Here is a 25,307-nt window from a genome sequence, read left to right on the forward strand (position 1 = left end):
ATTTTACAAAGGAATAAACTGCAGCATGGAGAAGTTTGGATGAAATATATTCAAAAAACACACATCAGTTTTGGTTGTCCCAAAATTTACTCATGATGCTACAACTGGAAATGTGATTAAGAAATTTTTCATAATTTTTCTTGAGATACCTGCTTACAAGCCCAGCATATCAAAGGCAAATCTGGGAACAGAATTCAGACAAACTCAGCACCATCTTTTAATTTCAGCAGGGAAAGGATTGTTACAAATCAGAATGAGCAGTGTTTTGACCTCCTCAGATTAACTTATTTTAATCCTAAACAAAATCATTATATTTTGACCCACTGCATTTTTGTGAAGGTGATTCTATACATAATATAAGTTAATTAGGGATCTATGGACAGAAAAATAAAAATAAATCCAAAATTGTAATGGAACTATACCATGGATGCTGTACCTTCTTAGTATATTTCTACTTTTTTTCTCTTAACATTAACTTATTCTTATGTTATCAAACCGTATACTCATTGTTTTTCCACTAAATAATGTAATTTAATTCTCTTGGAAAAATCAAACCCAAAGAATATGCATATCTTCAAAAAATAACTGGAAAAGCTCTCCTCTATGACTAGTAAAGGCATGCAAATACAGGTATCTGTTAAGACAGTACTTAACTACTCTCTCCCACACTCAAGTTAAAACAGTCTCTAGATACCTTCCTCACTGTATTGAAGAAATAATTCCAGCAATAAACATTACAGAGAAAATAAAATCCCTTGTGTTAATAAGATGTTATGGTTTAGAAGATGTTGCTGAAAACCTTCATTCTGGCATTTTCTAATTTCTTTAGCACTTTTTTTATCCAAAAAAAGTATCCATGGCTTCTTCTACTTCTTGTTTCTTTCCTCCTACAGTTTCCCTTGGACCCAGCTCACCTTCTGTGCCTTCTTCCACCGCTCAAGTATCTTTCCCCCCAGTTCCTAGCCATCCTCATCACAGTTCCTCTTCCAGTCAACTTTTTTCCTAACCACCTCTCCACCCAGATGTCTGCATTACAAACATCTGGTCCACCTCTTCACAACCTGGACTGGCTGCTCATCAACTCTGCCTATCTGAGTTGCTGGACACAGTTAAGAAGAGCCGGGAAAAGGGGATGGTGTCAGCAAGCTCGAGAGATGCGTTTTTTTCTCTCAGGTTTGTTGCTAAACCTTAGCAAAGGCCCTGACATTGTGATGGGCAGAAGTTGTGCTCAGACCCTTCCTCCTAGGTATGGAGAGTATCCGCAGAAACCATCTATGAACTAAAAACTTCTGAGACCCACAGTTTTATTTAATTTGCGTGCATCTTCCACAGGGTGACACAAAATTACCAAGCAATAACTCTACTGTAATGTAAACTTCTTTCCCTCCAAATAATAGAGAAGTAAGCAGAGATCTGGATTTTGGGTCAGGGTGGAACAGTTTTACTGTAACCTAGTTTTGAGAAACAGATGGAGAAAAAATGTTTTTTTCTTGAAATCTAAAAAAAATAAAATCAGCCCAAGGCAAAGTCCTGACATGGAAAATTTCTGCTTGAACTTTGAATGTCTGCCAATGTCATATGAACTAAAAAAGGTCCTATCATTCTGTACGCTGTGTCATTAAGGACACCAGGCTGACTTCACTACAGGTCTTGTTGTTACACATGCTTGTAGCATCAAAACTAATAGAAATTAGAGCACTTGCAACTGGAGGTCTTATTTTATGAAGAAAGGAATTCTGTTTTGCTCAAGGTGGTCTGTTCAAGACTCAGATAGGTGAGGAAACAAGTACTTTCAGATAGGTGAGGAAACAAGTACTTTCAGACAGTATTTTTATGGTGACGTATGGAGGAAAAGCTCTGACCGTTGCCCTCAGCTACCCTGAGGGGAAGCTAGCTCCTGTAATTTAAAACAAGACTAAGGATCAGAAGCTCCTGTTCATTGATTAATATGTGCAAAGCTCCTCTTAAACAAGAAGTTGGTCAGTGGTTGTTGGAAGGGTTAAGTTTCAATATGGGGTTTAAGCTTAGCAACATCAAGAAATACGTTATTCCATTTTAAACTATATTTTCAGAACCTTAGCACAGATCCAACATGGATCTGGTAGTTAAGCCTATCATTTCTTTAAGCTTATCCTGCATAGCGTCTTAGAAATCTGTTTCATTAAATCAGTGTAATTCCTGTGCACCAGCAAGCCCAAGAACCACATGTTCTACAAACAATGCAGAAAATTTCCAGCACTGCTTACTATTAGCTAACAGTTGTTGGTTGTCAACACCTGTGAAGGTCAGTCATTTCTCAGTTAGGAGGAGGTGGGTTCTGGAACCTTGTTGAGACTGGGGGAGGATATCCAGGAAATTGTGTATATATGACTTTAAAACACCAAACAAAACAAAAAAAAAAACCAAACCCCATAACAACTAACCCAAACTTCAAAAAAACAGACAATAAGTGGCAAAAGCTTCACAGTTAAAATTTTCTAGTAAAAAGCTGTCTGGTAGCTTTCATCTACTATTTTCCCTGCACTTTAACCATGAATAATTTCCAAGATCAGAAGGGTAATCGATTATTTTTTGTAATTATTATATTATTAGTGCAAGGCCAATGTTGTCTGAGGTCATTAGCACATCGCGGGTAACTGATGGCCCCAAAACTTTATGATTAATTTCATAAATCTATAAAAGTTGCTGTTCTATCTTGATTTTTTGCTGATTTAAGATTATTTATGTCAACTAGGTTTACCAGCTTGACATTCATCCTTCTTATGTTATATTCTGGTACTATAAAAGATATCTCTTCTCTTGGCACAAGGCCTAAGGTACTGGCTTTCCTGACTATTTGTCAGGTCAGGTTTTCATCATCTGCGGTGAGAAATCCCTTGCACCTGTTGACTCCACTGAACTCATATTTAGGGGAAGCACTCTAAAAAAAATTGTTTACATTTAGAAATAAAATTAAAATATCAGGAAAGGATTGCCCAGCAACAGAGACTGATTTCAAATGGAGAGAATGAGCACCTTGAAAAACATGTCATAGGAAATGGGTTGTATGTGCTTCACGTTTCTTAAAGGGATTAAGGATTTTAGAGCCTCTATCTGTGATGCAAAATGGGACTAAAACTGTGTACGTGTTTAGCATTTAAGATTTAAGGCAAAGAGAAAAATAATCTGAACTTTGAGATATTACTGTCTGTGTCTAGATGACTATCAGGGTATGAATACAACACATAAAATCAAGCTATAAAAAGACATTTGATTGGAGTCCTGGCAAGAAAAGAGAATTTCAAATTAAATTATACCAATGGTGACTCCCACAAACTTCAAGAGCCAGAGTTTATCTATCAAAACCACCCTTTTCTAAGGATTAGGATGGCATCAGCTTCTCTTCACAACTTTGTACTTCGTACTACAGTTCAAGTAAATGAATTTCAGGGGGTTAAAAAAAAGAAGGTTTTTTTCCTCAATAAAACAGACCAAAGAAGCTGTGCGGGAGCAGACTGCCATTTCAATGTTCTCTAGGAAATCAGTCGATGGCTAAGCTGTCATTTGGCTGGCGTTTCTGTGATTTTATAACAGCATCAGTCCAGTCTCCTTGCTGAGAAGAAACACAAATCAGCAGGTCATCTACTGATTTCATTAAAAGTTAATAGATTGCAACATGCCCCTGAGATTTTTTCCAGCACTGATGCTTTCTTCAACTCTTTTCAGCAGTGCCTGTCATTTTGACATGACCCCTTTTGAGCTACTTTGAACAGCTGGTAGCACTGAACCATGTTCTTTCAAGCATACATTGATCTCTCACTAGGTTCTTGTTCTGCCTTATTGATTAAAAAGAAGTCCCCGTTTTCTTCCCTGAAGAGTAGATACAAACAATTCTGTGAACCTCCAAGACCAACAAAACCTGTTTGTCTATGGATATCTGCTTTAAAATTAATAGACACTGGTGTCCTAGGATGTGGGAATTAAACATGAGCTCTTCCAATGGTCAGGATATTTATGAACGGTTCTGTGGATTTTCTGGTTTCTAGTAAAATAAGATTTTGCCCACAATTGAGACCCTTATGGAAGGTATTTTTCATGAACTCCTCTTCCTACAACCCACTTACATGAAACTTGAAGGAACTGAATGATCACTAAGATTTCTATATCCTGATAAATCTGTTTCTAGGTTCAGCTGCACACCGGAACAGGGCTGGGAGTGGGAAGGTGGGAGCGTTGGAGTGAGAGTAATAGGATATAGACAGTTATGCATGCATCTGGGACATGACCATAGCTTATTTTCCATGGAAAACCAAGATAGAAAATGTGTCGAGTTTCCTAGTCTATTGTGATTAATAATATGTTTTTAGCTGGAGATGTGGCCAGCTTTCCCTCTCAAAAGACATCCTCTAAAAGGTCATTTGGCTTCAGTGGCTAGCTTGAAGTATCTCTTGGGACAATTTAATCAAAATTTGAGGACTTCTTCTATATGTTAAATGTTGCAGCAGTACCTAGTTGCCAGCCAGACAAAGATGTGAGAAGTTACACATTTGCTTTTCAGCTGGGTGATCAGATTGTTCCTCTGACTAGTATAGTGGCATCCAAGATTTGCAGATGTGATATGGGACAGAGGTGCCAGTAGTCTTTTACAGTGATACAAAGCAAAAGTTAAGGTCAGGGTGATGCTTCTCAATGTGTTATATTTATTTTCTTGGGGTAAAGGTTGCTGGCAAAGCCCAGAGCAGGTGTTTAGGTTGACCTTGATAGGTACAAAATAAACAGAAAGATGCCATAATATACAATTCATCAAAAGCATACACAAGGGAGACAAATTCAAGCTCTTTTTAGCCAGCTTTTCTCAAGATTTTGTTGAAATTCCTCTTACTGGTGGGTACAGTGAGAATGATCTTTATATGAACAGTCCAGTAATCAGTTACTGAATGGCCTGAAATACTGCAAAAATTATTACTAATCGCATGGTAGAATGATCAGAAAGAGTATCAAGTCAATATGACAAGAATGCACTGAACTCTGTGAGAGTCGCTGCTAGATTGCAGCAAATGCTGCTGAGTTCATTAGCAGTCTTAACAGCTTTATTATTGCTTTATCAGTGCTAGCTGAAGGTGAGGAACAGACTATGACGTTCCTTCTTGGTAGAAATTTTGCTGTCATTACTGTCACTGCTGTTCCACTAAGCCAAAAGACATAACACTTTTCACTCACTCTAAACTGCACTGGACTACGTGTCCAAGTATGTACTTTTAATATCTCTTCATGCTGCCACCTTACTGTCCACCACAGAGCATTCTCCTTGTGCTCTGTAGGAAGGGAATCTGTTTGGAGGAACACATCCCTACCTGTCAGGTCAGTATTTGGCCACCAGCCAAGCTCACAGGCTTTACATGTGAATTCATCCTGAACAAATTCATTCTCCTTGCAAGCAGTACAAATCCAGCAGCAGCTCACTTCTCCTTTCCTGATCACCTGCAATGCAAAATACATCCTCGGTTATAATCCTCTATAAGACAACAAAGAAGCCCCCCCAGCAAACACATAACACGTGTGCTGTTTAAAATATGACAGGATTCCTGTATATGGCATATTTCAAACAGCTAGCAAACATGAATCATGATTTTGTATCTATCCCTGTATATTAAAATTTATGTTTGGAAGTTCAAGGATAATCTCTAGGGAGAACTCTATTTTGTTTTGGTGAGAGCAGTTCTGAGTTAAAAATACAAAACAATTATCCCTTTGGTGCAGAGGCATGGTTAGTGTCGTATTTTCAATCAAATTTGAGGTTTAATCTGAGAGGGGGTTGAGGTCAGAACAAGTAGTTCAGCCCACACTTGATATCAATTGCATGGTAAAAAACAGTAAACAAAGTCAAGGGTTAGAACAAAGAGTGATTAATGCATAATACATATGTATTTACATCTACACACAAGTGCATTCACATACACATAAATTCCAATTTACATGGAAGTCTCTTTGGTGCTCTATACACAAGTGTAAATAGAAATTTAAATAAGAGCAAATTAAAAAACATACTGCTAAAAGGATGTATTGGTTCCTAGCAGAAAAGAAAACCATTATGCAGTGACCAAGCACATGTTTCAGAACAGCTCTTTTAGAGACAAATGTCTCTGAAAGCTTTCTTTCTTCACTGTGAGTGCTGCTAACTGTAATGATCCAATGCTGAAAAGATGTTTTCCTTGTCTTGACTCCTAGTTTCATTACCCTGAGGCTGAAAGAAAGATTAAGGATATCTCCAGCTCATAGGGCTCCGACAAAGACTCTGGCCCCGTTTATCAGGAAGGAGAAATCCAGCCTTCTTTTCAGGATCTTCCTATCCAACTATATGCAAAGATAACTACAGTAGTGAAATGCAAAATGTTTGTTTATTGAATACTGTATTTGTGGGCTTTTTTAGTTAACATTTCCTCCTGTAGTCTATGGAGAGAGTCCAATAGACTTCAGAGAGATGAAGCTGGCATTTTGTATGCTTGGTGTTTACATATACACACATACACAAACTGCACAATCTCAAAAACAGGGAAAAGATGTTTTGGTGGGTAGTAAATACCAACAATGTTTCTTCTCCAAGATTGCTGGATTATGTCACTGTGTCTTTGCCAAATCATCAATCACTTATTGCTTAGAGTAGCAATATAGAAATAAAAAGCTGCAAATGTGCTTATTAAATGAATATAGAAAGGAAAGTCTGCTCTAAGGAGATTTTCCTGAATGGGCTTCTTGCCATTTTAAACTTACTACATCCATACCATCTTGATAGTGGTGGAACATGTCTTTATGTCATCCAGACATGACAGGTGGCAAATTATTTGTAGCCTGATGCGAGTGCTACTGTTTGGTAAACATAGAGTGATTTCATTTGTGTTTCCATACCTCCTGTTGTGAACACCAGATAGAAATAGGCTTCCTTTTTTTTTTTTTTACTTTTCCTTCCAGGTGTTATTGCTGGAACAAAATAGTGGATTCCCATGGGTCACGATATTTTCAGGATCAGCCCCCAAGTGAATCACAGCCACTGAATGTTGTAGGCAATGACTAAGTGAAAATTATGTTCTTTCTCACATAAGGTGAAATTCAAATCCTGTCACACTAGAAGATTCTGCATCCCTACAAAGGGTAATTTTAGAAAACACAGCCCTGTATATGGGATCATTGAAGAAAGATATTAATCTAGGAGTCTTTCTACAATTTTGGCTTTCCTTAAGAAAAGGAGGTCCTATCCCTTGGCTTAAAAAGAAGCTTACTTGTGTTTAGGGAAAAACACAAACTGGATATTCACATTTCTACAGCAGAAAGTAAGTGTCTGAGGCACACCTTAATCTGGCCCTTCAAGCAAGGCTCGCTGCACACTGATCTGACCATTCCACTCTTATTCATCTGAATCCTGTAGTCATCGATGTTGAGCACACCCTCATGCCAGGTCCCAATGAGGACGTAGTCATAGCGATTGGGCTCTATGTACTGCAAGTTCATGATGTCATACCTGCAAGGGAAAAAAGAGAAAGTGAGTCACTGTCCTCCAAAAAAAGGACAAAAATTTACCTTCCCTTCTCCCTCTACTTCTAAATATTCATGTTATCCCTTAATACCAGGGACTTGAGTTTCAAAGGAACACCAAATCCTGTAGAATTTGCAGTAGAATCATGGGAAATGGCAGCTCTGATTGCCACAAAATTGCTGATTGCCTGCCTTGCTTGCATGAAACTGTGGGTAAAAAGTTGTGGGTCCAGAAAGAACTGCACATCAAAGACAACAAACTCTGCTAAAAATGCACGTGTAGACTATGTCTGGATGGTGTGTTTGCATACCATTTTTCAATACGTCTTTAACATTTACTTCATATCTACATAGAGGTTGGGAACTCGCAAGTAGAAGTGCTCTGACTGAACTGGTTTGCCATAAGTTAACTGCAAGCACTAGTTCAACTATTTATATTACCCAACCCAGTGATACTGTCAGGAAAAGTTAGCAGCTCAGTCAAAAAGTTTACTTCCACACCCTAAGCAAGCAGGAGAGCATTTCCCCAGGCTAAGGTAAGGAAAGCGTAAGAAACTGCTACAATAAACATCCAGCCTCCATCATTGTCTTCAATGTGTTGGACCTGATGTGTGCACATCCCATAACACTAATTATTCTGTTCCTTCTTTTACTCACAGAATGTGGTTTGTAGGAAATAACCAAGAAAGGAAGAACGAATATTGGAGTGTGCACAGAGAGGAAGAACCACAAAAGAGGCTGAACCTACAGCCTGGTCTCTTAAGATAAGAAGCGAGGGGGCTTTTTTTAAAAACAGACAAGAGAAAGATGGCTGAGAACCAGAAATCAGCATTGGAGCTGAAAACAGTAAAGCATCTTCCATTTTACAAGCCTGAGATCTATTGCCTTGCTTTTCTCTACTGGATTGTCTCAATCTCTGGGGAAAAAAAATCCTTTGCTTATAATGAGTGCTGCTAACCTGTATGTGCTTAAGGAATGAAAGGTAAGGTAGGCAAAGTATGAGCAATAAATAAAACTGGGATGCTCAGTTGTGAGTGAAGAGAGATCTCTGCTTCTTTCTTTTTGATTCTGAGGTTCAAACATGCAAAATTTCAACTCTCTCTGCACTTCATAGAGGAACTAAGTGCTAAATTACTCTCTGGATCTCTTTTTTTCTTAACTGAGTCTTTGGGGTCTCTCTAGTTAAAGACTACCTAAAGAAGTGCATATTCACAGCTGTAATCAGACCTCAGTCTTGTAAACATGCATGCTCAGATAACAGCAGTGCCACTGCAGAGCTCCACTGAATCACATTTGAAAAGGGATTCCTGCCACTGAGTTCAATGGAGCTCCAATCAGGAGGCAGCTCCATTGGTTGGCAATTGGCTACTAATAAAGGCATTGCTTAGGAAAGGGGTACATTTCAAACTCATTAGGGAACAATCACTTCTCATATTCCAGTTCTTGCAATGGAAGCACATAAAAAAAGGAATGCTGTTTCCAGTCTTGTGAAGAATCAGTATAGAAAGAAGCAGTGAGAGTCAGGCACTTCATAACGGAGACTCAGCAAACAGGAGTAAAACTCAGCAGGAATGTACATACCTCTTCCAGACAAGAAAAATCTACTTGGATTTTAGTGAGACCTTTTATTAGACTGGTACAAAATTACTTACTCTGGGCTGGAAATGAATCCAAGAAAGGAAATAAAAGATTACTAAAATCTCACATTCCCTTAATGAAATTTTGTAATGTAATATATAAGAAATATACTACAAGGCACAGATTGGCATTAATGCAATATCAATTAAGAGTTTCTTATGTTTTCTTGCAATACTATTCCCTTTTCTGTAGGTTGTCTGTCAAAGGATAAAGTATGCAGACTAAAAGCTCTGACACAGTCTTACATATGACAAGTTGTACAATGTTTATAGCTTTGATAAGCAGCTTGAAATTTAAGTAAAAAAAATGTGGTCTAACTAATATCTCAGTATATTGGGGTTTTCTTAAGTTCTTTATCCTTTCCTTCTTTTTCCTAATAAAAAATTTCTGCTTTGAGCAAGAACAAGTTCAGTGCTGGAACACCTCCCTCCATTCCCTTGCTTGCATATGTACAACTTCAACAATTTTGGGTCTGTGTCCATGCTAAGAATTATTACCCCACAAGAAATGGGTTTGACAAGAGTTGTGAACCTCTAAGAGAATGAGGACCATGCTGGTCACAGGCACAGTCTTACTCTGGTTAATCTGGGATAGCTGAAGTTACCTTTTTCCATAGCTATAATACTAGACTGGCAGTGATGTTTGCTATTCTGGACAGCAGAATGGAAAACAGCAATGCCCAGCAATGCTGAGATGTAAATGGACAAAACAAACACCCATGCATCCAAACTCCAAAAAAGCAATGCGTATTTGGAAAAAAAATCTCCTTTACATACAAGTAAAGGAAGTCTTTGCATTAAGCATCTGATAATTTACTCAAAGCATTGGAGTTGGCAGAGTTGTCATGACTGAAGCCAGAACAGCTATTGGAAATTTTGAACTAGATAAACTTACATGGTTCTAACTCCAAGTCTAACCAAGGTAAAATTTTAGTTAGGTGAAATGTTTCTTTTAGTTTGTGAACCTCAGCATTTCCCCACACATCAGAGGTCCATTGTAGGGGAAATTTTCCTGCCCATTGTCGCAAAGCATTTTATGGTGAAAGGTTTATGCAAATTTTTTTTCCTAGAGAGTTAAGGACAAAGTACCTGCCACAAAGTAAAAGGAGGTAATTACCCTAGAACAGACCAGAGGTAGAAATGTATCTGACCGCTGCCCTTTGCATAGGACCAAAGAAGGATGTGGCGTTGACTATGGCATCCTTCACACCTTTTCCAACCATTTCTGGAAATTTGAGTGATAAGATTACTATAGAGAAAGGAAATGGGAGCTACCCAATGGAAATAGAAAGTGTAGCAATTTTACCAGCATATTCTTAATGACAGTATAGCAAACACATAAGGTTGAGTTTCCAGACTTAGATCCATGTCATTTTTTCCCAGAGGCAGTGCAGTCAGCTAAATGACTGCATTTGTGTCCTTCTGATAAAAGTCTGCATTACATTTCTGTATAAAAGATCTTCAAAGAAAAGATTCTTCACAGAAGAAATACACCTCTGAAAAAGTGCTTTGTGTTTTCTAATCTCATTTTGATAAAAGCTTGACGCCATGAATTGAGCCTGAGATAGAAAAAAAGTTGTATCTAAACAAATGGTCAAGGTTTCATGAAGCTGGTAAGGGCATCAAAAGAAGAGATTATGTGAGTGCCAGACAAACATAACTACTCTATCTACTCTACCCATGATGATTCCAATTTTGTGGGAGTCAATTGCTCAAAGAATCTCACAGATTTTGAGAATAAATTATGATAAAGATTGCTGCCTTCTCAGAAGGAGTATTAATTTATTTCAGCTTGTGAAGTTAATTTGTGCACATGATATGATGACAGGATACATGAAAACTTTTTACATATTTGTGTGAAGAGCCAAAAAAACTAGAAAATTTCAGAGCAGACTGTCTTTGATATATTTAGGTGTTGTGTGCAGTGTTTATCTTTCCATTTTGCTGAGGTACAAAAGCTCTTTTGGGTATGGGTACAGTGCTATAGTCTGTTCACTGATCCACAAAGAGCCTTCCATATGAAACTGTGGAAACATTACAGTCAATCTGAAGCTAAATGCAATTCTGTTAAACTACTGCTGGGATACAAAGATCTGACAGACTGTAAAGATCATATTTCATACACATATAGCCATTCTCTGATATGATATTGCCCATGTCATAAATGCCACAGACTGATCCAAAGATTACAGAATGAATAACCAAAAGGTTAATTGAATTTTCTTTCCAAAACTTGCTAAGTCCAGCTGTGAAAATATAAATGAGAAACAACAAAAATCCACCCTACCTAAAGTAACCCATCAAATTCTAAATAGTCCAGAGAATCAAGAGAGATGAGCCTTGCTACAGATCAAAATGATGGATAGAATAAATTCTATCATTCTAGTACACTCAGAGAAATATCCTGATATATCCCCTTTTTTATTCTAAATTCAGGAACTGTTCAATCTAATTCTATGATTGGTACTGATGAGAGTTGTGGAAATGCTCTTGGGTGACAAAATACTAAATAAGAATTGGGCTAAAATTGGAAAATTACATCTAAACATCAAACCAAATAACTAACAGGCAGAAAATGAAGTATATGCAAAGCTGGAGTAATGTTTTTATGGACACAAATGGTATGTAAAAAGCCTAAAGCTACCCTAAGCAGCAATTTCTCTGTGTTATCTAAATTATATGTGCAAAGACTTGATTTATGCATTTGTGTCAATAAGCATGTGCTTGAGTGTAAGGGAATTGCTTGCCATTACTTTCAAAGTCTGACCTAGCTGATGTGTATATTTGACTAAAAAGAATCTGAAGTATACAACTCTGAACAAGAAGACCAAACCAACTAACTAACTAGCTTTTCATTACTAATTAAATATATCAAAGTGTTTAAATATATACACTGATTAAATATAAAAATAGAAATAAATATAACCATAGAAATGAATACAGCAATATAGAAAATGGTAAAAAGTTGGCCAGTTTTCCCAATAAAGCTTAGTAATAGAGACAAGAGTTGCTTTAAGACCACTGTGTCTTACGACTACTCCTTGAAGGCATGTGCCGGACTGAAAACTCTTGTTTCTTTCCTTTGTGCAGTGTTGGCACTCAGATGCATTAATGAAATAAGCCCAAAGATGGAGTGAGAGAGTCTTTTATAGCACTTTAATAACTCAGTAGGAAAACTAACTTCAATACAGCAGTCCCTGAGTAGGTTTCGGTTAATAATGGGTTTTGTACTTCAGCAGCCGAATTGAATGTATTTATAAAAACAAACAAATTGAAAAATCCATCTGTTAAAACAGTTTAACAGAATCTGCCAAACTAAATGAAAGGCAAAGATCTCTGTCAGCTCTCTCCCATAACAGAAACAAGGGTGACACCCAAGTCCACAAAATTGCTGTTACCCACTGCTTGGGTACATACTGTGTCTGCTAGGGAGGGCTAGATGGTAGCAGCTACCAAAGCTGGGACCACACCTCAAATGAGTGAAACACATAAACTTCTGTCAAAAAATCCCCAGTTATTCATCCTGCTCTACTCAGACCTGTCTTTAAACTCCAGGACTGAGCTGGCTGTATTCAGAGTGAAACAAGTTAAGGAGACCATACGGGAGCTCACCAAGCACAGGTAAATAGTCTCTGGTGAGGTTTTGGCAGAGATGTGGTTGGAAGGGGATGTACTCTATAGCTCTCCCTTCAAAACTGTGGCAAGCAAATGCTTCACTAAATTCCAGTCATTTGTATTAGGCTTTGTACATATTAAAACCCTGGTTCTGAGCCCCAGTGGTACCTCACAGACCACAAGTCTGTGAGATACAACGTTGGTCATCTCCTGAAACATTAGAACTGTAGTTACTGTCCCAATATAAGATGTAGCTATCAATATGTCATGTGTTACCAGTATGATTCCTGGTTACTGGAAAGCCTGATCCAGACAGCTTCATTTATGCCTAACTTTATGTTAGCATGCTTTTTAGCAAAACAGCCAAAGAATTCTCCAACACCAAACCCAGTAACATTTACCCTTCCCAACCTCTGGTTTAATTAGTTGAGACAAAACCTCTTTACCTTCCGGGTGCATCTCCCTTTTCATCAAACCAAACTTCTTCTCCAGAAACACCAATGAATGAGGATTTGAGGAGGAACTCCAAGAGTTTACTGCCATCAATTGGCTTCATAGCATCACAGAGTCCAACATGTCCAGGACAAAGGGAATGATGCATATTTTGTAGTCCATGAGCCATAGCGTATATAGCATTGATGACAAATCCCATTTTACTGTCCTGCACATAATTTTCTTCTAGGCTCTCATTGCCTACAATAACAAGAAAAAAGTGTTGGCATAAACAAAGGTGAAATAACATGAAAATAAAAAAAAGCAATGATATGTAAAAAGAGAATTCCTTATTTCTCTTAAAAAGCTTTAAAAGCATAAGGAGCCAGCCAATGATTTAAAACAAACAAACAAATAAATAAACAAATAATCAAACCATTTCTCATACCTCCAAATCTTTAATTCATTGGAAGTGAAATGCTTCATGAGAAAGTACCAGTTTAATCAAATTGTCATCTTTCATTTGTTATTTTTTGAATTTTTCCTTGTCATTCTGCAATGTTATTTATGCTAAGAAGGGTTAAACAGGCAGCTATGAGAATGATACATTCCAGCTGGAGCAATTTTTAAAAGCAGTTTCCTTGTAAATTTGACTTTTTGTCACATTTGAAGATTATTTTTTCTTAATCTCATGGTTTTGAGGGTCAAGATAGCAATGTGCCTTTCAGTGTTAATAAGTAAACATTGTAAATTAGAATCTCTTCTTGAGTTATCAGAAATAATAATTTTGGTTAAAAGTAGTAGTACATTTGCCAGCTTGGGATTGCTACAGAAAATCAAACAAAGTTTGATACACTAAAAGACTTTTTGTGTAACTGCACCCTGAGCAGACATTGGAGCCTCTGTCCGCTGATCAGAGACAGTGTGGCAGTGAAGGTTTTCACCACACATAGGTTTTGCCTCTGATCTGGTGATGGACTGGCACTGTCCGGAGGCGCCGTTTGTGGCTGCATTTTGCATCAGACTCCGCTGGGTCCCGGGCTGTTTCCTGCTTCTCCTCACAAGCTGCTGCAACACCAAGTCACTGCAGACCTGTGCTGCAGGGGTCCCGAGGCTGCTGGAAGTAAGAAACTTCCTTGTTTTGTTTCTTTTCCCTTAAGTCGTTCAATAACATTATGCTCCAAACTGCAAGATGCTTTTATGTGCAGGCCTCCCACGATGCTCAGTGTTTAACAGGTATTTGCAATCCAGTCTCCGTTACTTTGTGTAAGTAACACCTTGTCTACATTAGGGAAGTAGGACATGTGAGAGACTAGGTGTTAACTGACACTTCTCAAATCCAGGTTGGAGAAGATATTTGTCCTTTTAATATGAAGAAAAGAGGTAAAAATCTACAAGTTCACTGAAAGTTTCAAGTTAAAAAAATAGTTCCTTACCCTAATGTAGGTATGATACATCTTTCAAATGAAACCATGAGGACTATCTTACATTTATCCTTGGAAATGGCTCTGATTTGGTAGGCCTCCTCAGTTTGCTTCCTCTATAACTCAGGAATGTCAACTGAGAATTCATTAGGACAGCAGAGATCCCAAATGCAGGGATATCTTACTTGCTTTCCCTGGGTCTCTTTGCAACTGGATAAGAAAATCTTGCTTCAGTAACTATTTTCCAGATAACCTGAACATAGCATAGTTGTGATGGTGAATTAAAAAAGCCTTACGAAAATAGCATAATCTGACTGAATGAGTTCATGTGCTCCTCGCTGCCATACATTCACTACCAGCACCATCAAGGAAGTAGCAGCTGGAGAAATTCTTTCCAGAAGCAAAATATCTGCCACTTTCTCTGCGGGAGAAGGTTCATAGCTCCCACTCAAATCAGATGAAACCAACACCATTCAGATCCATGTTCAGAAACACAGAAAGAATAAAAGACTTAATATGCAAGGTGACAAAGTATTTACCCAGAGAAGCAGAGAGTATGCCAGTGCATTATGTACCCTCGCTTATGTATGGCATAGCCTGGACATCTGTTGCACCTCTGTGTTAATATGCAGACTCAATATACTATCTCTAGATGTGTTTTATCTGCTGATTAGTCCCACAGGATTAGCACACTGTAAATTTATCACTAATTCTGCTTTCTTGTAGATGGAAAACAAAATGTTCTCCTTCCCTAAGGGAATGAGAGGCAGAAAGCACCTGGGCTAAGTGCAGCAGTCCTCTCTTTCTTGTGAAGCTTCTAGGCAGTTGTGGAAGAGATCACAAAATGAGTGATAGTGCACTGCACTCACTATCTCCTGTTTTCCACGTGAAAGTTTGTCTTGGATACTTCCTTACTTTCTCAATTAGGTAAAAAAAAAAGGAATGTGAACATCAGTAATGCTTGCAGGAGATAACGGCAGTATCCATATGCGTTTCCTGAGGCAAGCATTCATGTGGCTGCTGGAGGTAGAAAACTAAATGTAACAGAACCTATCAATGTTCAATATGTACTTGAGGCCATTTCCCTCAAGTACATATTAACTCAGTAAAACATGCTTTGATTTCTCATATTTCAATATAGTATGCATACCTCCGAAGAGAATAAATATTTGATGGTGGAAAGATTTGCTTTTGACTATTTAGAAGTGAACATCTAGCTTACACTAAGGCTTCAAGCACATATTCCCATACTGCAGAGGTGAATACCTTAATGTCACCTGTAAAATAATTGTATTGTAGTAGAAAGCAGCATGTGAAGCATTTTGCAGGAATGAATCGTCTCCAGCTCAGTAATATAAACATCCCTATGGTAAATAAGATATTTTCCAGCAAATTGAGCGTAAGAAATCATGCTTTACCTGAACTTAACTTCATAGAGTCAAAATCCACTTTATTTTATTTTCGTTATGAGTTATTGATATACTCATGCATTTGAACTTCTAAAAATTCATTTATGATGATCAGTAAGAAACATGTGGGTTTTTAAAACTAATGAAATAATGTAGTTACGTTCAGCCATAAACAAAAGAGAGACCATCAATGTTCAATTAATTTTTCATAGGGCAGCTTTTTAATGAATGCAAGAACTTTTCTGTATTTTTATGGGACTTCTCTATAAAGGTGTATTTTTCTTCAGTGGGTCTTTGAAATGTAACAAAGGGCAAAGCAGAACTCTGAACTGTGAACATTTTTTTTTCTTCTTCTCTCATCCTTTGGAAACAAATACCATTTATCTACAAAGATGAATTTGAACACTAAGGTTTATTAACATTAAAAACAAAAATGTATTTTGATAGATTTTATCCTTTTTTTTTTTTTTAATTTTAGAGACCCTAGCTTTCACTAAGCAAAGAAAAATTGTACATCGTGTGAGTACTGGATTAACTGAAGTCACTCAAATTAGGCCATTACTTTTTTGCATGACCTTGAAGAATTCAGGTGTCCTAAATGTCATACTTACTTATTTTTGTATCGGGTGTAATGCAAATCTTCCTTTAATAACTTATTTTTAATACTTTTTCAATAGTCTGGGTCTTTTTTCTTATCATAGTTTTAATTTTAGTCTTTGTTTCTGTCAGGAAATCTTGAAGGAGGAGCGTATATACACACATATACTACTAAATGAAAGAGAAAAAATAACACACACACACAAAAAAACCAAACAAACAAAAAACCCACCAACTAAAAAAAACCCCAAACACTGCACTCTGGCTGCACACAACTGAAAAATGCTTCCAATACCACTAAAAGTGATACCTATGTACAAGGGGAAGGAAAGAAGGGAGGACAGCCCAAATTTTCATGAAACTCACTGTGAGTCTTTCACCATAAAGTGCCTCACAGCTAATTAATATTGGCTTCAGCTAAGTACTTAGAAGGACCTGAATGTGAAATAATCATGAATGTAGTCTAGTGCTTTTGTTGTGAAGTCAGTGAGAAGCAAACAGTGCTCTTGAGAACAGAGAGAGTATTTTGCAAATCCCACTTGACCAACTGAAAAAAAGAAAAAACATGCTATCAGAATTATGGCAAGACATGAGTTAACTTTCATGTAAAAATAAAGATAGGAGAAGTCAATATTCAATATGAAACTAAGCACAATGGATTATTCATTTGCAGTCCTCGGAAAGGCTAGGGCAGGAGAGAATTTGTAATGGAAAGAAATGTAAAAACATTTTGGTTGGGAAATATGATGAATACCTAGCCAGTTGGCAAATTTTGAACAAAAACATGTATTTGATAAAGAACACAGTCTGTTCATAGATGAGTCTTGATTAGATTAAAAAGCTAAAATCTGTTGAGTAAAATTGTTACAAATTATAATGTTTCATTTGGAATAGGCAGATAGTTTTATGGTTTGATACTGTCATCTGCTGAATATTTAAGATCACATAAAAAATCGATTTTGGTGTCTTAGTCTACTTAGTTACTAACTTGGTCTATCTGTTATGAGAATTATCTTCTTTTCTGGTGGTCCTGACAGAGGTATGAAGGTATTAAAAATTGTATATACCGCTTTCTTTATTTGTAGTAGTTCTTCCCAGGACTGACATGCTTCATGGGTAGGCCATATGAGATTTTAGCTTTGTTCCAAGTTACAACACGACGATAGTTAAATTCAGTATGAGTGCTAATTTATAAAAAAAAAAATTCTGTAAGGACAACTGGGGCTAAATTTATGGGAAAATGAAAGAAAAGAAATCTCTCATACTTTGGTTGCATACTTAGGTTGCATGTGTAACAACTTGGCACAAAACTATGCCAAAGAGTAAAGAAGGCTCCCCCAAAAACTCCAGGTAGCAGAGCAAGTATGATCTGGTAGAGCAGTACCGAGGCTCATAGCAATTGTTCATACGCATTGGACAAATTCTGGAGGCAGGTTTCTTATGGTATCCTTCAGTCCCAACATACATTGCCTTAACCACAGGATGGCCAAACACTGGAAAAGGTTTCCTAAAGAGGAGGTCACTGCCTCAAGCCTGTCAGCATTTGGAGCCATTTGGACAATGTAGGGCCCTTCCAGCAGAATTGGATTTAAAAAACTCCAACAAAACAAAAGAACCCCCAATGGCTCTGAGAAAACGCTTTATCTGGCTCCGTACAAGTTTGTGTAGAGGGGTATTAGTGTCACAGTGTATCCTTGGAAAACAATGGAAGTCAATATCTTACAGTGTCCCATGCTAGAAAGACCTGACAAACTTTGACCATAACAAATTTGTGCCATAGGACCTTGCAAGGAGCAGGGCAGAAGGTCAACACATTGAACTGACCAGTCCTTTTAAATCTAGGACTCTAAAAATAAGAACTAAAGACTATTTTAAAAGACACATGAAATGTGATGAACAAACATAGTTCACAGTGATTTTAGTAAAATTTTAGGATATTTGACTGCTTAGAAAGATTAGAGAATATTTAGTTAGATGCTTAACTATTTAATTATGGTTTTATCTTTGGATACATAGGAGAAGAAATGTAATCAATTCTACATTTCTGTTTTGTCACCAATTTCTTGAAACATATATTTTTTTTTCATTTTATTTAGAAACATAGAATCACTTAGGTTGGAAAAGAATTGCATCCAACCATTAACCTGACACTGCTAAGCCCACCACTAAATCATAAGTGCCATATAGACACATCTTTTAAATACCTCCAGTGATGGTGACTCAACCACTTCCCTGGGCAGGCTGTTCCAATGCTTGATGGCTCTTTCAATGAAGAAATTTTCCCTAATAGGAAAGGAACGTAGGGTGCATTTGATTGCCTCATGCAGAGCATTGAGAAAGATGTTCAATAGCACTTAAGTCCTGGGCAACCCCACTGGTAACCAGCTGCCAGCTGGATTTAACTCCACCCACCATCGCCCTCTTGGCCTGGCCATGCAGTTAATTTTCTACTCAGTAAGAACTACACCCGTCCAAGCTATGAGCAGCCAGTTTCTCCAGGAGAATTCTGTGGGAAACAGTGTCAAAGGCTTTACCAAAGTCCAGGTTGACAATGTCCACAACCTTTCCTTCATCCATTAGGCTCATCACCTGGTTACAAAAAGAGATCAGGTTGGTCAAGCAGGACCTGCCTTTCACCAACCCATGCTGGCTGGGCCTGATCCCTTGGTTGTCCTGAATGTGCCATGTGGTGGCACTTGGGATGATCTATTGGTTCTATAACCTTTCCCAGCACCAAGGTCAGGCTGACAGGCATATAGTTCCCCAGATCCTCCTTCTGACCCTTCTTGTGAGTAGGTTTCGCATTTGCCAACCTCTCATTGATTGGTACCACCCTCATTATACAGGACTGTTGATAAATGATGGAAAGTAGCTTGGCAAAAACATCTGCCAGCTCCCTCAATGCTCTTGGGTGGATCCCATCCTGCCCCATAGACTTGTAGGTGTCTAAGTGATGTAGCTGATCACTGACCATTTCCCCTCAGATTTTGGGGGCTTCATTCTACTCCCTGTTCCTGTCTCCAGCTCAGGGGCTGGGTGCTTCAAGAACAACTGGTCTTACTATTAAAGACTGAGGCAATGAACGCATCAAGTACCTCAGCCTTTTCCTCATCCTTTGTCACTATACTTCCTCCCACACCCAAGAGATGATGGAGATTCTCCTTAGTCCTACTTTTGTTACTGATGTATTTATAGAAACATACTTTATTGTCTTTTACAGCAGTAGCCAGATTGTGTTCTAGCTGGGCTTTGGCCCTTCTAATTTTCTCCTTGCATAACCTCATGACATCCTTGTAGTCCCCCTGAGTTGCCTGCCCCTTTACCCAAAGGCTATAAACTCCCCTTTTTTCCCCTGAGTTCCAGCCAAAGATCTGTGTTCAGACAGGTTAGCCTTCTTCCCTAATGGCTTATTTTCAGTACATGGGAACATTTAATAATGGCTAATCCTCTGAACAACCATGCCAATCTAAGATTCTATGAAATAATTTTTGCAGAGGGCTTCACTTGTTTTAACTCATTTGCCATTATTTGTTCAGATATTTTACAAATATTGCCAGTTTACTCCCTCTTATGACATCTTTTTATGATATCTTTTACATTATCTAACATCAAAGATAACAAGAAAATTATTTAACAATGTCACTTTAAGGAACTGTAAAGTGAATGACACAGATTATAATGCCTCTGGATGTGGTTAGTACAATGATGGAGCATTAAAAACCTGTGCACTAACTGTTTTTTTCTCTTCATATCACCTTCTTAGTAACAAATGCATTCTGTTCAATAATATTATGTGGTTGAATAAAATCCTCACATCTTGATGGTATAAAGAGAACTTCTGTTCATGCTGCTGTGCTCATTATGTCCAAATATAAGTCACAGGAAACAAGTCAGTTATTCTATATGAAAACATAAAAAACCTCACCTCTTCCAGCCCACAATCAAATATACAGTAACAAGAATTTCTGAAGTTTTAGTCTTGTAAGTAACTGCCTGTTTTCCAGGCAATTCAAGCTGATTGCCTATGAGGGAAAGGCCAGGAAATGTTATCTGGTGACCAGAACAAGCAACTGCGGATCAGTGCCATAGGTTTCACTTGTCATGGGCTGTCTCAATGCTGCCTATATGTGCAAGCTAATATGAGCACCAACAATGTGTTGAAAAATTGTTATTTGTGTGTGTGTGTGTGTTTTGCCCAGCCAAAAGATGGTCAGAAATAGAGTCTTTGTTTCAGCCTCAGTTAAAAAACCATTTGTAATTTTCATGAGAGAGAATTGATAGACTGAAAAAATTGTCAGAGACCATAATAAATAAATTCAACTTACAACAACTGATCCCAAAATGGTAAATTGTTTCTTTTATGACTTCTGCTCCAAGTAAACCAACTACTATGCGGTTTTCAAAAAAAAGAAGACCACATGTGTAATGGTTACCCCTGCACTTCATACTTTGATGTCTGTACCTTTGCAGCAGACAGGCAAATCTCAGAGAGCTAAATACAGTGAAAGAGAGGAGAGAAAGGACATACAGGGAGGATAGAAGAGCTATCAAAAGGGCACAAGATGAAACAGGTAACTCAATTCCCATTCTATGTGAACCATTTGTTTGATTCGAGGGAGCTCCACTATTTGTCAGGTAAGGATGAGGAAGGATGTATTATTTAAGAATAGAGGTCTTTCCTGAGCATCATGTCACCACTATGTAGAAAACAATGCATGTCTCTGTACAGAACTGCAAGTTGCTCCGCCCTTTGGCAAGAAGAGAAGAAGCAGAGCTTTCACAGGGGCAGCTAAAAGGAAGAAATATAATATGAGGGATCTACATCTAAATTCAAAACATGCTGATAAACATTTGACATCTTACAGTACTCATGAAGCAAAAAATGGAGTTCATAGGGTTGCAGACTTTGTTTTCATGATGTCATTAAATCAGAAAGGGTTTGCTTCCATTCTTCGTATGGTTTTTATTTCCCCAAGCAAGGAGATTCAATTTCTGCAATTACATTTGATGTATTTTTCCCTGAAAAGCTAGGATACCAGTACAGTTACCAGTTGAGATACCCTGCTATTTTCTTTCTGAGCATAGGAAAATCTATGAGACTCCCAGATACTACTGCTTTGTTAAATCTAGTGAATGTTGCTTTTTAATTAGGATTAGTGTACTTCTATTCTTGTATATAACTGGAGAGAAGAGATAGCCATTCAAAAGTTGGGCATTCAGCAAAAGCTTCTCAAAAATTTGCACTAGAATTCTCTAAGGCATTAACAGGATGGTGATTGCACCAATATTTGTAGGCAAGGGGTTATTAATTTTCACTACCAATTGGTCAAATCACTGATGAACTTTATTCTTCTGGAATAAGGTTGATATTAAATTTTAAAGGGTTTGGTTGGTTTTTGGGGGGTTTTTTACACTTATTTTTACCAACCTATCTTTTGCAGATGACAACTTAATGGTTAAAGGAAATCAAAACATTAATTCAGCAATCAAAGCACAGGTTTTCTCTCATTTCAGGTGTCTAAAACCTGAACCTTGGAAGATTAGTCCACTTTTTAGATATACACCACCAGTGTATTCAGTTTTCCTGTCTGTTTTTGTGAGGATGCCACATTATTCCTCAGTATTTGAAAGGAAATGTCTTTCTTTTGTCTCTCTCTGTGTGTCAGAAGCAATGGGGAAAGATTAAAATTAAATTTATTTTCTTCGTTCTCTATATCATGTTATGTAAGCACATTAGGGCTTTAAGAGCTTCGTGTCAAAGACTCTGGAATGAGTCTGGCATACACAAATACAACAGTGCCACAGTGAAGCTGAAATATTATGAGGAAAAATGACTGTACAAGTCGCTGACTCACTCATTAACCAGATGCAGAGGGAGTCTCAGTCTCTAGGCACAGGGCAAGAGATAGGGGACCGAGCAGTGCTGCCAGCCTTACGCCAAGTCTGAACTCATGGGTCCAGTCCATCCACCACGCGACTTGGGAGCAAAACAAAAGGAAACCAATCTCTGCTCCTTCATTTCCCAGTCTGCAAACTCTGCTAAACAGACGTAAGAGTCTGAAGCTTGCTTTTCTCCCTGCCGTTTCTGCCTCTCCCCACGGACATTCAGACTCTCACACAATTATGGCTCCAGGAAAAGCACATTTAAGATGTAAACACCAAGTGACAATGCACATAATTCATGCTTACACTGTAGGAAATGATAAAACTGTGTTCAAATATGCCTTTGTCCAAGCGAGCAGAGAAAGCTTTCTTCTTGTGTCTCCTTTCTAATGACCTAAAGAAGCTCAGCAGGTGACGAGAAGACTGTCATTTTCCTAAACCTGGCTGCAGCTTCAAGTGAATATGAAGACTGGACGTGCCTGATGTATGGACATGACAGTCCAGGGGTGAGCAGACAGAGCATGTCTGGGTAAGATACTACATATTCATAAACACTCTCAGCTGATGTGCAATGCTGCAGCCCCTGTTTGCCTTCAGAAGAGGCTAGAGGGAGGTTGGAGGCCTTTGCAGCAGCTACCAGTGTGGCTTTGCCAGAATTGCATCACAGAAGTGAAAGAAACTGATTACAGAGTTAAAAAGTTGTAAGAATACGTGTCCACAACAGTATTTATAGCAGCAGGAAAAGGAGCAAGAAGCAAACAGAGAAATTCCACAACAGCTCAATGTAGAGGGGACATGCTGTTAAATGCAGGTCTGCAGAGATCCACTTAGAGCAGATGGCTTGACAGAAGCTCATCAGCCTAATAAAGCTCCTGTAGGGGATGACAGTATGGCCCGAAGCTTCTGTGTTTCTTCCCACTGGCCTAGAATTCTTCATAAGAAATTTTATTTATGAAAAAAATCTAGGGTTTATGGCCCTATGAGAATGATACGATGAGATTCTTTCTCCTCTAAACAAGCCTGCAAGTTGGCATTTTAAACCTCTTCTGTACATATCCACTGCTATTAGCTGTTAAAGGCTTGGCAGGAAAATTTAGCATTGCTTCCCTTTGTTCCTATCTTTTATTGGAATAATCATGATGAAATAGCTCTGCAGTGAAGACTGTTTTTTAATGGAGTAAAAATGGGAGGATCTACAAAGTATAGCTCAGTGCAAGGTGAGAAAAAACCCAGCCCACTTAAAAAAAAAACCCAAACCATACTTGTGATATTTGCATGGGTACTTCAGTGAGATCAGCTTGAGAAATACAATTCAGAGAATATTTAACAGTGAAGCAACATAACAAAAAACAACTGCCAAAAATTTCCAGTTTTAAGGGTTTTGATTGCCTCATTTTGGCTATTATCTTGATTCCTATTCTTTGAAATTAATAGACTAGAAAACAACAGAAGAAAATAACTGTCCTTATTTGAAATAAATAAGTTTCTTGTATTCCCAGGTAAGTATCAGTACAAATGGTTTGAAAAGAAACATGACTCTGTATTTATGAGCCATCATTTTCATGTCTGTATTCATGTGCCAAACCTGAAATATACTTAAAACTGCCCTAATGCACCTAAAAATATAGATGTTCATTATTATGCGCATTCTAATGAATATGTCTGGAATTAAGTCCATCATGAAGCAAGTAAGTTGCAAATATAATTCACCTACTTGATGATTAAAAAAATAATCAATATTTGCCCCTTCTAGCTTATGGAAGTACATACTTTATCAAAATACTGCAATCACCTATTGGAAGACTCATGGAACCGATCAAAAATCACATGAAAACACGGTGGCTTATTACAGTCAAATACAAAACATAATTCTCAAGGCATAAAAATAGAAATCAATAAAACTCTGATTGTGATTCTGAACATGGACAGAAGAAATTTAGGCTTTAAAAAAATCTACTTTAATTCAGAGAGTTAGGACATAACATTAAATGACATGTTCATTCCAAAACCAGACAATATAGAACATAATCTGAAGCGACTCCGTAATCTTTCTTAGAGGCAGAGAGTAACTATTATGAGAGCTTGACAAATAATTACTATGACTAGTTTGGTTTTCTTAAATGGTGGACTGTGTACAATCTGCTGGCAAAATGACCACAGTATGTTCTATATCATATTTGAAATTATTATTATTTACCTTCTGCAGCAATATATTATTTTGCAATTCCTATTTTACTTAGAAATTAATATTTCATCTTAAAAACAGGAATAAAATATGCCAGATGATTTTTTTCTTTGATTGAATGGTTTGTATTAGTAATGAGCAGATGCTTATTTCAAATTCTAATATAATATTTGAAATCCATCTTATTATTTCATTAGCTGACTAAAATTTAATGCTGACAAAGGCATTTGAAAGGTCAAGCGCAGCCTTTGCATTTAAACGACATAGGCAACAACCCAATTACTTCAGTGGAAGATTCATAAACACGCTGAATAGAATGGAGGGCTTTTGCCCTGTGTCATCCGGGTGAGAGGTCATACTCCGATCAGGTATCATGATCCCCCACCCCCAATATAATCTTTGACTGGGATTCGTTATTTTGTTTTGGTTTTAACTATTTTCTCTTCTTTTCTTCTGTATCCTTTCCTGGGAATATGACAACAGGGAATTTAGTTTGTTATTCTTACTGTGTATCCTATAGTTTTTTCTGTCAGTCACAGTTCAACAACGAACTATCTCTGAACCTCTCTCTCTCAGACTCTGGAGGGTCCCACAACTGCCCACACTCTTACAGCCT

At 37.7% G+C, this 25,307-nt stretch overlaps 1 protein-coding gene across 7 annotated transcripts in view; it reads right to left on the reverse strand.

The window, feature by feature from the left end:
- GRM1 (glutamate metabotropic receptor 1) overlaps nucleotides 1-25,307 on the reverse strand; it is a 186,073-nt gene that overhangs the window by 31,652 nt on the left and 129,114 nt on the right. For all 7 annotated transcript variants that reach the window (XM_027633730.1, XM_027633718.1, XM_027633724.1 and 4 more), the window contains 3 exons: nucleotides 13,208-13,454; nucleotides 7,327-7,495; nucleotides 5,334-5,460 (listed from right to left, as the gene is read on the reverse strand). In XM_027633730.1, the coding sequence (XP_027489531.1) occupies nucleotides 5,334-5,460; nucleotides 7,327-7,495; nucleotides 13,208-13,454 (543 nt within the window). The remainder of the gene's footprint in view (nucleotides 1-5,333; nucleotides 5,461-7,326; nucleotides 7,496-13,207; nucleotides 13,455-25,307) is intronic.

The sequence above is a fragment of the Corapipo altera genome, unplaced genomic scaffold, assembly GCF_003945725.1.
Source record: "Corapipo altera isolate COAL_440 unplaced genomic scaffold, ASM394572v1 2b, whole genome shotgun sequence".
NCBI lineage: Eukaryota > Metazoa > Chordata > Aves > Passeriformes > Pipridae > Corapipo > Corapipo altera.